Source organism: Podarcis melisellensis (assembly GCF_964234715.1).
Source record: "Podarcis melisellensis genome assembly, chromosome: 5".
NCBI classification, from domain to species: Eukaryota; Metazoa; Chordata; class Lepidosauria; order Squamata; family Lacertidae; genus Podarcis; species Podarcis melisellensis.
In genome coordinates, this window is record NC_138537.1 from 14,300,752 (window position 1) to 14,313,546 (window position 12,795).

Genomic DNA, 12,795 nt, shown 5'->3' on the forward strand with positions numbered 1-12,795 from the left:
GCCTGCCAAAAAGTACCTGAGGCCTCATCCAGGAATAACCATCTGTTCCTCTGGGCTGACAGAAAGCCAAGTTAGGCATTTGACTTTGGCCGCTAGCCTGTGATCTGGGGTTGCTTATTTGACCACCAAGGCCTGGCCTTATATGAGATTTTACACACACACACACAGAGTTCATTTACAGTGGTACCTCGGGATGCGAACAGGATCCGTTCCGTAGCCCCGTTCACAGCCTGAACAGAACGTAAGACGCAACTGCGCATCTGCACATGCGCGGGTCGCGTTTTGTCGCTTCCGCGCATGCGTGTGATGTCATTTTGACCCTCTGCGCATGCGCGAGCAGCGAAACCCAAAAGTAACACGCTCCGTTACTTCCGGGTCGCCGCAGAGCGCAACCCGAAAATACTTATCCTGAAGCGTATTTATCCCGGGGTATGACTGTACTTACAAAATCCAAGCCTCAATCAGCAGTAGTGAGTTCTCCAGTGAAAAACTTTCCAAGGAAAACCAGAGCTATTAAGAAACCCATCTTTCCTCCAAAAGTCTCGATGAAGCATACACATCTTCTCCCGGCAGCCCCGTTTTATTTTCACGGCAACCCTATGAAGTAGGCTTGACTGAGAGGCGGTGACTGGCCCCAGGTCACTCAATGAGGTTCATAGCCAAGTAGGAAAATGATCCTGAGTCTCCCTAGATCATAGTGTCATAGCATTGCAGAGTTGGAAGGGACCACAAGGGTCAGTGGCATCACAACAGGGGGGCAGTGCGCCCCGGGTGCCATGTCTGGGGGCTGACAAGAAGGCACCCCGTGGGGGCTCGCAGCGGCGCGAGCAGCCATCGCACCGCCACAGCCACATGTGGAGGATCCTCCATTCGTGGCTGCAGCTTCAAGCAGAGGATCCCGGTGCCGGCGGCAAACAGCTTTGTACAGTCACACACATGCGCTGTACGTAACGATGCCACACACGCGCTATACATAGCGGTTTGCCAGCAGTGCTGCTCGAGCGCCATACGGACTGTGGTGGGATCTGTTGCCACTACAGCCACATGTAGAGGATCCTCTGTTTGCGGCTGTAGCAGCGACGGACTGCTATGTACAGCGCTACGTACGGTGCATGCATCATACGTAACGACGCCACACATGCGCCCTACATAGCGAAGCCCCACCCCGGGTGTCACGACGCCTTCGCTCGCCCCTGACGAGGGTCATCTGGTCCAACCCACTGCAATGCAGGAATCTCTTGCCCAACATAGAGCTCAAACCCACGAACCTGAGATTAAGGCTGGATCTAGTTACATCAAAGAAGCATATCAGTTAAACGCATTGCAAAGTTTGTATGAGAAATCGGGTTCGCAAAAACAGAACTCCACAGTGCCATCTGGTGTCACAGTGTTAGAATGCATAAACAATGCATATAAAGCAGATTTTTTTTCTTTGCCAGTGTAGCTGAGCCCTAAAAGTGTCTCATGCTCTTCCAACTGAGCTATCCCAGCAGTCCTCATATGTGGCACCCAAAGTAGCTCACAGACCTGACTTTCAAAAATAACAATAACATACTTTTTAAACAAAACAGCTAACTTGCTAAAAGCAGCAGCTGCAACGAAACAGCAACAAAAGCAACATCAACAGCAACAAAAGCACATCAACAGAAAAGCACACGCCTTCGTTCAGCATTTTATTTACCTTTCTGGGGGCCAGAAGGCAAATGCTGAAATGAGCCTCTTGAAGGTGCCACCATTAAGAAGGTTCCGTCTCAGGTGCTCCTCAAACACACCTCGGAGGGCAGCAGGACACAAAGAGGCATCTCTGCTGGCGAAAGACTCTTCCTCTGAGCTGCTCCTCCAATAATTTAAAGCCAGGAAACACTTTCATCTGAAACAGCCCAATTCTGGTGACAGCAGGCCTGGCAGCTTCAATGAAGACTTGCTCTTTGATATCCCCCCGGTTGCCACCTGCCAACTGCATCGCTTCAACCTGACATCCAGGTCTCGCACTTTAAATGCTTTTCAACAAAGCAAACAAAAAAAAAGGAGCCAGCATTTCCCAAGGAGATGCACTGTCGTGCCTCCCCCCCCCCCCGCTTTGTTTTTTTTTAGAAAAAGCAGATGAACTGGCAACTTGAAAATGGCAAAGAGAGGGAAAGGGCTGATGTTCTCTCCCGCCCCGAGTTTGCTTTTTAGAATGAAAAGTGCAGGCAGAAAGCCATCAGCTAGCACTGTAGGATGCTATAAGCACCTAACATTTTTTGGGGGGGGTAGTATTTTCCACCCAATGTCTTGTCAAGAGGCAGAGTTTGGGGTGTGTTTGCTTTCTCCCCATCCTGTTCACGCGGTGATTTGGTGCCTGCACGGACCGGCGACACACAGTTTAATTATACAGCTTGATTGGCTTCAGTGCTACAGCAGGAACATCATCAGCCGGTTGTGGTGACATAACAATCAATTATGCAGTCAACAGTTCCTCCCACCCTTCGCACAGCACAACAGAAGATGATGGTTCTGAAGTCTGCTCCTGACAGATGAGACAGAACTAGAATAAATCAGGGATGTACACAGGATTCAGTTTGGGCCCTGATGGATACAGCCCACCTGTATTTGAGGTGCCCCGTTTGTCTCAGGGTTCATCTGAGTCCTCTTACATTGTTCCGACCTACTGGGTCATCGAAAGCTGGCTCTGTCTTTTTATTTATTCTTTTGACAGAAGCGACTAAAATCTGCAGAAATGGCTAGCCCTCCAAAGTGGGTAATGCCTTCCTGCACACCTTCCCAAGTTCAATGATGATGATGATTTTTTTAAGAGAAACATATATAACTTTTCTATTTTGGGACAGAATTTGCAAGCCAGGTCAGCTTGCAAATTTGCAAGCCAGGTCAGCTGGTCTGTGAGCATAAATCTCATCAAATTTGAGATAGATAGCTTTAGCTGGTTTCCTGCAAGGGCAGCCGTTACTATAACAGAGTGGGTAAAAATGGAATAACTAAGGGTTTATCCACACTTAGGTTTCACCCCGTTATTTCTGAGCACAGGTCCACACTTCCAAGTTCCATGTCCCAACACTCTTTTGGTTTTTTTGGCCCCAGAGGTTTTCCCGCAAAGACTTGTTCTTTAAAGCTGAAGCACAACAAACGGCATTTTGGGTTTGCCATGAGTTGCTGTTTGCTCCGAATCAGCTTGAAGAGTGGGGTTGTTGTTGTTTGGCAAGGGAAGCTCCAGAGCTAAAAGAAAAAGAAAGAGTGCTGAGACACAGTGCTTTAAGGTGAAGACCTTGCCTGGACAGCATGTTTGCCCTTTGTGTTTTGTTGGTGATGTTTACGTATAAGGGGTTTATGCCTGCAGAGGAAAGGGAAGATAAAGTGTTAGGTGTACTGGTTAATTTTGGGCGTGTTTTTCCTGCACCTGCAACTGGTTAAGCATGTGAGAGCGAGTCAGCAAGTGTGAAGCAATTTTGCTCATGGCCAGAGCCTGGTCTATGTGTTGGAAGGCTACAATGAGACTCTGTGCTGCTGAAAGGACCATACAGTGGTACCTCAGGTTAAGCATTAATTGGTTCCGGAAGTCTGTATTTAACCTGAAGCGTTCTTAACCTGAAGCAGACTTTCCCATTGAAAGTAATGGAAAGTGGATTGATCCGTTCCAGACAATAAAAAAACACCCCCTAAAACAGCAATTTAACACGAATCTTACTGTTTCATGAGACCATTGATCCATAAAATGAAGGCAATAATCAATGTACTGTACTATAAAATAAATAACACAGTATTTTAGATGAAAAAAATTATTTCCAAACTCACTGTTTGGAGGGGGCTCAGGGTCCTCTTCCACAATCACAATCGGCTTGGCTCCCTGCATTCGTGGAGGCCTCAGAGAGCTAATGCAGGTGGAGCCCAGTCGCAGAGCCTCTGCAGGCACCGTAAATGCCGAGGCTTGGCTACCGACATCCGCATAGCCGCTCTAGGAACTGCAGATGCCGGGGCTCGGCTCCCGGCATTCGCGGAGCCGCTCTAGGCACTGAGGATGTGGGGGCTTGGTTCCCGGCATTCGCGGAAGCCTCAGAGAGCTCCGTAGGCCCCGCCGATATCCGGGTTTGCCTCCAGGCAGCGGTGAGGCCTCCGAGAGCTTGGACAACTTACCTCCGGGTTACAATCGTTTGTAACCCGAAAAAAACATAAGTTGAAGCGTTCGTAACCCGAGGTACCACTGTATATTACAACTGCATGTAACCTATAAGCTGTGGAACTGCTTTATACAGTCAGCAAAGGCACTGACCCTACCTAGAACTGTCTGGTGCTTTTCTGTTCCATTGGCACACTCTGCTGGCATGCTGAATGGGCATTCTGCGCATACTCCCCTAAAATAAACAGATTACAGCAGCAACCTGATGTGTAGCACTAGCAGTGGGATAACCCAGTTACTCATTTGGGCACAGAATTCCAGCTTTCTCTGACCTTTATCCAAAGGGCTAAGTTGTTTGTTATGTACTGAAGTTCTCACCCTGGGCCAGCAGGAGGATACTGTAGTTAGTTTTCACTCAGGTCCACATATGCAGATAAGGAATTGAAAGTGGCGTTCAGTGATTGGATATGTACAGAAAGTTGTTACTGTTGCTTTGTAGTTGAGCTCTATATAAGCAAGTTGGCTGAACCCTTCAGCCAGTTCTGTTCTAGCCTGTGATGCCTATAGGTACCAAAGTAGGTTCACATGACAAGCAGTCCACACCAATAATGTTCTTCCCATACAATGAGAATCCTAAAGCAAGAGATGTGGCGGGACGTGGAAGGGGCAGCCTAAGTGTGAACCATCATGATGCCATGGCTTCAGGCAGCAGATTGCAGATGGAGCAATGTTATCTTGCTTCCAGATCCAGCCTTCATCATAAAACTGCAAAGCTGTCTGTTTAGGCTGCAGGCTACCGAGGGAGATAGTTCATTCTTGCCTTCATTCCCTGTCTCCGTGCTTCAGTTTAAAAACACTGTCCAGAGCAGGAGTAGGGGGTCACTGCTGGTTCAACTGAGACCAAGTAGTACTCAAAATGGCAAGCGCAAGCTGTTGAACTGGAACTCGGCACATCTTATTTATTTTATTTAGAGAGATTTAAAGGTAAAGGGACCCCTGACCATTAGGTCCAGTCGTGACCGACTCTGGGGTTGTGACTCTCATCTCGCTTTATTGGCCAAGGGAGCCGGCGTACAGCTTGTGGCCAGCGTGACTAAGCCGCTTCTGTTGAACCAGAGCAGTGCACGGAAATGCCGTTTACCTTCCCGCCGGAGTGGTACCTATTTATCTACTTGCACTTTGATGTGCTTTCAAACTGCTAGGTTGGCAGGAGCAGGGACCGAGCAACAGGAGCTCACCCCGTCGCGGGGATTCGAACCGCCGACCTTCTGATCGGCAAGTCCTAGGCTCTGTGGTTTAACCCTCAGCGCCACCCGCGTCCCTTAGAGAGATTTACGCACCGCTTAATCAAAGGGCCCTCGAAGCAGTGCACATGATAAAACTGGGGATAAAACACAGCTAAAATCTACAAAGCTGGTTTTTTTATAAAAGTATGCATAGAATAACCATTGTTAAATCACAAATAAAATCAGCAAAACTTTTAAAATGAATATAGGAACTAAATTCTGGGTTGTTGGCATCCATCTGTCTCGAGAAACAATGGAGTGTGCCTCTGGGGGTGTAGTCAAACTACTGCATTCGCAGCACTGATGTGACCTCCCCGAGGCACAGGAGAGTATGGAGCCCCAGATGGCAAGACTGATGTGGTCCAAAGAAAAGCAGAGCAATACGTTTGCCACCAGCCTGGTTGCAGGAAATGCCAGAAGGAAGAGTTGCATAGAAAGCGCCATCCAGTCGTCTTAGGGACTCCACTCTGGATTTGTGTAGGGTTTGCTCCTTTTTTTTTTTAATAATCATTATTAATTTAAATTACACATTTATACAAAGAATTTACAATCTCATACTATAAAAAGAAAATTAACGAAAAAACCATTAAGAAAAGAAGAAAATACAGAAAAAAGAAAGAAGAAAAAGCAAATTTATGTACATAAAAAAACTTAATCTTCCTAATTAATACTTAAACACTTAAATAAAAAAGTCTTCTGACAAAATGAGTCCTCCAATCATTCTCATTGTACTGTTTATACTGTCATTTTTTTCGCACAGTTTTATACTCTTTAAGATTGTTCCCATCTACTCCACAAATGGTATTTGTTGTGTTTACAAGTACCACTCAAGTTCTGCTAATATGGTGTGACTGGTACAATATGATCTTATATAATCCTTAAATATTCTCCATTCTCCAAATATTTTCTGGTTTAATACTCCTCTAACTCTTCCCGTCAGTTTTGCTAGTTGTAAATATTCTAACATGAGTAACTGCCAATCTGTAATTGTTGGTATTGTTTTGTTTACTCCTTAACCTTTTCTTCTCCCAAAGATATCCCACAAGGCAGCAGAGATTTGGGATCAGAGTTTTCCTTCTCCTAGATAGGCTACCTTCCCATCTGGGTAGGCTTGTGGAAACAATAACTCCTCAGCTAGCAGCAATCATCCTTAGCTATCAAGATCGATGGTCAGGGATGATGGGAATTGTTAGCAGCTGGAGATCCAAGTATGGTCTGGGTGTAATAATAATAATAATAATAATAATAATAATAATAATAATAATTTATTATTTATACCCCATCCATCTGGCTGGTTTTCCCCAGCCACTCTGGGCGGCTTCCAACAGAATATTAAAATACAATAATCTATTAAACGTTAAAAGCTTCCCTAAACAGGGCTGCCTTCAGATGTCTTCTAAAAGTCTGGAGTACAGTGGTACCTCGGGTTACAGTTGCTTCAGGTTACATACGCTTCAGGTTACAGACTCCGCTAACCCAGAAATAGTACCTCGGGTTAAGAACTTTGCTTCAGGATGAGAACAGAAACCGTGCTCCGGCAGTGCGGCAGCAGCAGGAGGCCCCATTAGCTAAAGTGGTCTTCAGGTTAAGAACAGTTTCAGTTTAAGAACAGACCTCCAGAACGAATTACGTACTTAACCCGAGGTACCACTGTAGTTGTTGTTCTCTTTGACATCTGGTGGGAGGGCGTTCCACGGGGCAGGTGCCACTACCGAGAAGGCCCTCTGCCTGGTTCCCTGTAACTTGGTTTCTTGTACTACAAAGCACAGCGTGGACAAAGCCCCCAACCACTTTTAATTGGCCCAGCGGCAACGTTGCATCTTGGGCTTGTTGCCTCAAGTCTCCTGGGTGCCTAGAAATGCGCCTGCCTCCAGGGAACATCTTAAGCAAACAGGCTGGTTGAGATGGGCAAAAGCGGTCCTTCAGATACTGGAGTATGATGGAACACCCAAACCTCTGGGAAACGCTGGTGATGATGGAGTTGTTTAAGCCATGCTAGTTTGACAAGGCAGACAGGGCTACATGAAAGCTGTATGTGTATGTGTGCGCAAGTCCTATCCTTATACATAACAGTAAACGGTATTAAAATTGATTCATATATTCAGCCAGTCTGTTGTGACCACACAGAGCGCAGGAGGGAATCCACGCTCCACCAGGTTGATGTCAGAGTGATATATTAATTTTACCTTTTTTTAAAAGAAACGGAGCCGAACAATGGGCTTTGCAGTAGGAATTCTGTGCCCATGCATCTCAGAAATGAGGCGATGGGGTAGCTTGGCGTACAATTAATAGCAGACTCCAAGCTATCTTGTGCTCACTCTATTGGGCGATTTGCATTTCTGAGAAAGCGGAGCTGCCTATGAATAAACATGAATGACGACGATTTGCAACTATGTGAGTGTGAGCGTGTATGTGTGGCATTCATATAAGACACCTGGTTGAAGTCCACATCTGTGTATATAGAGATGCTCTTTTAAATTGTTTTAAAAGCTGTTCATGATGCATGAGGGTACGGAGAAGGATACGCATTTCAACATGCCACTTATTAATATAATTATTGGTTTGATCTCGATGAAGATGTATGGCGTCTGCAAAAATTATCATTTCGCGTCCTTCTTTTCCTATTTTTTCCTTTTCCTTTTTCTTAAACCGAACCCTCTGGTGAATGATATATCTCAGGAAAATGTATTTATTCAGAACTTCATTCTGATTTAATAGAAAAATGGTTCTTGCCATGGCAATGTGGAATGCACATTTTTCTCCCCGCGCTGACTTTCAGCCGGAAGCACTGGCTTCTTTTCTGTCGGCATTCTCTTTCTTATCAGGAAAACTTGCTCAAGATTAATTTTCCCAGCTTGCCTTCCTTTTAAACTGGCTGTTTTTCAATGCCAGTTAAAAGACAGCGTTTTGATAAATTCCCCATTGCTATGGCGCACAAGCTGAATGAAGGCGCCTGCATCAGTCTCTCCCACATGAGGAAAACAACAGAAGGCACATAAAGGACCCCTACGTATGCCTGCATGTAAGCATTATGTGTGAACTTTGTCAGATGAGGCAGGCTATCCCAATTTTCTTAAGAAGGGAACAGAGGTGGGCAAAAGACAACATTTCACACATAATGCCCCCAGTCTAAAGATACTTGTGGCATGGACCAATGGTACCAAATAGTATGGGAAACAGCCCTACTAGAAAAATTAACCAATAAACTGAAACTGACATGGGGACAAACAGAAGAAGACGCCTTTTGGCTATTCTTTATGGCTCCCTTTATCACATACAAGCGCAACAAGACAATGACAATAATCCACCAACAGCATACAAATCAATATGGCTAACCTGATCCAAAACACCCACCCACCCCACTCACTCACACACGAAAACAAAGATCACCACAGCCAATCACAAACAAACAACCATGCCCTAGTTCAACCCCAACCTCTCTCACTACCAAAGGAACACAGGTGATTGGCAGAGAACATGCACAAGCAACACTGACACCAAACCCTACATAAAGCATAATAGTTAAGGCTTTCTGGGAAATGATCTCTAATGAAATGAAAAAGGTATTTAAATATACCTTCCTGAAGAAACCAGAGGCCTTTCTCCTGGGCATGGTCGGCCAATTGGTGCCAAAGAAGGAGAGAACTTTCTTTATGTATGCCACAACAGCAGCAAGAATACTTATTGCAAAGTACTGGAAGTACTGGAAGACACAAGATCTTCCCGGGAAGAATGGCAGATGAAGGTGATGGACTATATGGGATTGGCAGAAATGACTGGCAGAATCCGAGACCAGGGAAAAGAGTCGGCGGAAGAAGATTGGAAGAAATCTATTTACAGAAATATTGTAAAATTAATGAATGTTAGAATGATGTTGGATAGAAATTAAGTGGTTTCCAGCTGTAATGCTTTAAGAGAATATGAAAAAAAGGTTTAGAAAAAGGTAAAAATTTAATGGTAAGGATTTGCTGAACTAACAATCTGAATTGGGATACAAAAAAGGGAGGTATGAGGAGGTCCGGGAAATAAGTTAATGGAAAATAAGTAATGGAAATTCTGTGTGTTTTTAATTATTTTTATTTTTGTATTTTTGCTAATTTTTATTTTTATTTTTATTGTATTATTATTGAAAATTTTAATAAATATTCTATAAAAAAACCATAAAGCATAATAGAAACATCGCCACCAAACCCCACCCCACCCATCTTACCCCCCCTCCACCCCTTCTTTTTGTCCATTTTAAAGGTCAAAACCAGCACCTTAAACCTGACCCTGTACTCCACTGGGAGCCAGTACAGTTGGTAAAGCACTGGATGAATGTGATCCCGCGGCACTCTGCACCCACTGGAGTTTCTGGGTCAGCTTCAAGGGCAACCCCGCGTAGAGCGAGTTACAATAATCAAGCCTGGAGGTGACCATTGCATGGATAACAGTGGCCAGATCAGGGTGATCAGTTTTGGACTACAAACCAGCTGGAGCTAACATGGCCAATGGTCAGGAATAATGGGAGACATAATCCAAAACATCTAAAGGGCACCATTTTAGGGAAGGTTGGTCTAAAGGCGTGTCTGCTGTACAGATTTAAACTGGTTCCTAGCATGCCTGTTCATAGCTGTCAAGTGTCCCTTATTTGGCGGGACAGTCCCTTATCCCAGTGCCACGTCCCGCTGCTGTCCCTTATTGATGAGGCTTCGTTTGGCTGCTGGCTGGGCTTTCTGCCTTTGGCTCGGAAGGGCTCAGAAGTTGAATATATACCTGTGCCCGGAAAATCCCTTATTTTGGCTGCTGATCCCTTATTTCCGAGGCTGCTGGTCCCTTATTTTCAAATCTGTAAATTGACAGCTATGTGCCTGTTGCTCATGGCCTCCTACGAAAAACACTTGGGAAATGTAGTTCTGCAACAGGACTAGGGATCTTTCCCTGTGAATTCATTGTCTCCATCACACCATGGTTGCAAGTCCCAAGAATATTTGGAGAAAGCCAATACAGATTATTTCAATCTTGTTTAAATTTGTAATACGGAAGCTGTTGAACATATTCTCTGAACAATACTTCCTATGATTTATTAAACCAGTTTCGATGTAATTTTAATGTGTGTTTTAGAGGAATCTTCTGGCTTAGATTTATTTTGGGGTCTCTTGTTAAGTTATTCAGTCCAGAAAGCTAGGTCAGTATAGTTGTCCAGAGGCAATGCCACATCCTACAAAATAGGAAGAAATTCACATAGCCCATCATTTCCAGCCTGGGACCCAAAGCAGTTTAGGTGAACACGACACTCCTTTTGCAGATGTGAATGCAAGGAGTTTTGTCATCTGTCTTGACACGGGGGTGCAGTCTCCAAGGACAAGTCCCACAGATAAAGTTTCCAAGGAAAAGTAGCATGTACTATTTTCTGTTGTTTGGGCTCACTCTTGTTTTGCTAAATTAGGCTCCGCAGCTCAGGCGCCACTGCCTATCTGTAAAATGGAAATAGCAGAGACCCAGCTCACAGGATGTGCGTGAAATATGCCTTTCAAGCTGGAATTTTACATCTAAATAATAATGCCATCATTTCTGACGGGAAAGTAATCCATTTAACAAAGAAATGTTGTGTATCTGCAAGCAGGCGGATGCCGCATTGTTTGACAGTCCATATCCTTTTATGTTTGCCTACAGGTTGGAATAATAGAAGACTTCTTATACCAATTAGAAGATAGTTTCTTAAAGACCAAAAAACTCAGAACAGCAAGGCGGCAGAAAATGAAAATGAAGAGGCTTCAAAGCAAACAGGCATGCTAGGCCTACTGGGGGAAGAGGCCCCCATCCTGCACCAGGGATGGCAAGAGAGGACATTAATATAGCAGGAGTCTGACAGCTGGGACAACAAAGGCCGGCCTTCAAATTAATGAGGTGTCCTCTCCGTAAGGCTCATCTTTTAGCAACAAGCTCCTGCACTTCATTAGTCTCATCTGACAGGAATAAAAACGTTCATGGGATGCTTGACTGGATTCTTACGCAGAATGGGCTTGTTTATCCAAACCTGGTGGGGAATTTGGATCGCTGCAACATCCCCTTGCGTTAGGCATATAACGCAACCAGCCAGGTCTTGCGAGAGGTCCAGAGTTAAGCAAAGCACGGGAACGTAAGGAGGGGCTTTCCATGTGCGAGGTTTTGGGGGACGGACGCAGCTCAGTGGTAGAGCGACTGCTGCCCATTCCAAAGGTCCCAGGTTTTATACCTGGCATCTTCCAGCAGGGTTGGGAGACAGTGACTGAGCCTATGCCCCGCACTGCCCACGGCGGGCACGCTCCCGAGGCGGGAGGGACACGGAGGGTGCCCTCCCAGGCACGGGATAGCCACTCGGGTGCACGGAGCGGAGCGCACGCCCTGCAGCCGGGGGCAGAGCAAGCCGCCCATGGCAGACATTTGGCACGCCGCACGCCCGTGACTCCCAAGCCTCCCCCCAGCTGTCAAAATGAAGGGCAAAGGGTTTGCTGGTCCCGTGGGTTACCCGAGAAGCGAGGTCCAAGTCCGGTCCATGGTCAAAGGTGCAATGAGGAGGCAGTCCATAGTAGCTGAAGCTGGGTGCAGGACAGGAAGTCGGGTGAGGTCAGGAACAGGTTTGCAAAGAGAACTCTCTCCCAAAAGAGAGCCTCAGTTTCCTTTATTTTTTAGGTAAAACTTGAAATTTCGTTGTTGCTGTTTTAAAAGAATATATTTAGAGACCCACCATAACCCAAAGTGCTATCATTTACATAACTTGTGTGTGAACCCAGCACTTCTTTCAGACTATTCACATGTGTGGCTTCTTTCCCGATCAAGCATCCCAATCAAGCATCCCAATCAAGCTTTGGCTAGCATGGTTGGCTTCCTCCTCCAGATACCTGTGGTTTTCTCACCCATGGAATATATTGCCTCCTAAAACCCAGCAAGGTTTTCGTAAGTTCCTAAATCAAAATGCATGCAGAAAAATAAAATAAAAGCCACACGAACCCACCAGCACGATAACAGCTTGAATTATGCAACTGCGACTCAAAGAGATTGTTTGATGGAATCAAAAATTGATCAAATGTTTTCTGCATAATCCATGGTGGTGTGGACTCTGAGATGGGGCACAATGGTGGAACAGGTAATTGTGCGGGGGGGTTTGGGGGGGTTCCTAACAGGCCGACACACGTTCCTTTCTGATGAAGGCATGTGAGGTAAATAGGAAGGTGGGTGCCACAAGCGTCATTAAATAGTGCCTTCTAAATTTTTCCTAGCTTTCTTAAAGCACCAGGTTCAGAAAAGAAAGCTCTCTGGTGCTGGACCTCAAGGGTCTCATGGCACCTCCCATGTCATGCAGCATAAGTACAAAGTTGCCCAGGGCTGGCTGGAGACCTTTGGCCACCTGGAGCAAAGAGCAAGATGGAGCGCTCC

General features: G+C 45.5%; 1 protein-coding gene across 1 annotated transcript in view; it reads left to right on the top strand.

The window, feature by feature from the left end:
- The window catches only part of SPATA16 (spermatogenesis associated 16), a 157,231-nt gene extending 145,859 nt beyond the window's left edge, over nt 1-11,372 (top strand). The window contains exon 11 of the mRNA XM_081911091.1: nt 11,053-11,372. Within this exon, the coding sequence (XP_081767217.1) occupies nt 11,053-11,175 (123 nt within the window). The 3' untranslated portion in view covers nt 11,176-11,372. The remainder of the gene's footprint in view (nt 1-11,052) is intronic.
- The last annotated feature ends 1,423 nt before the right edge of the window (nt 11,373-12,795 follow it).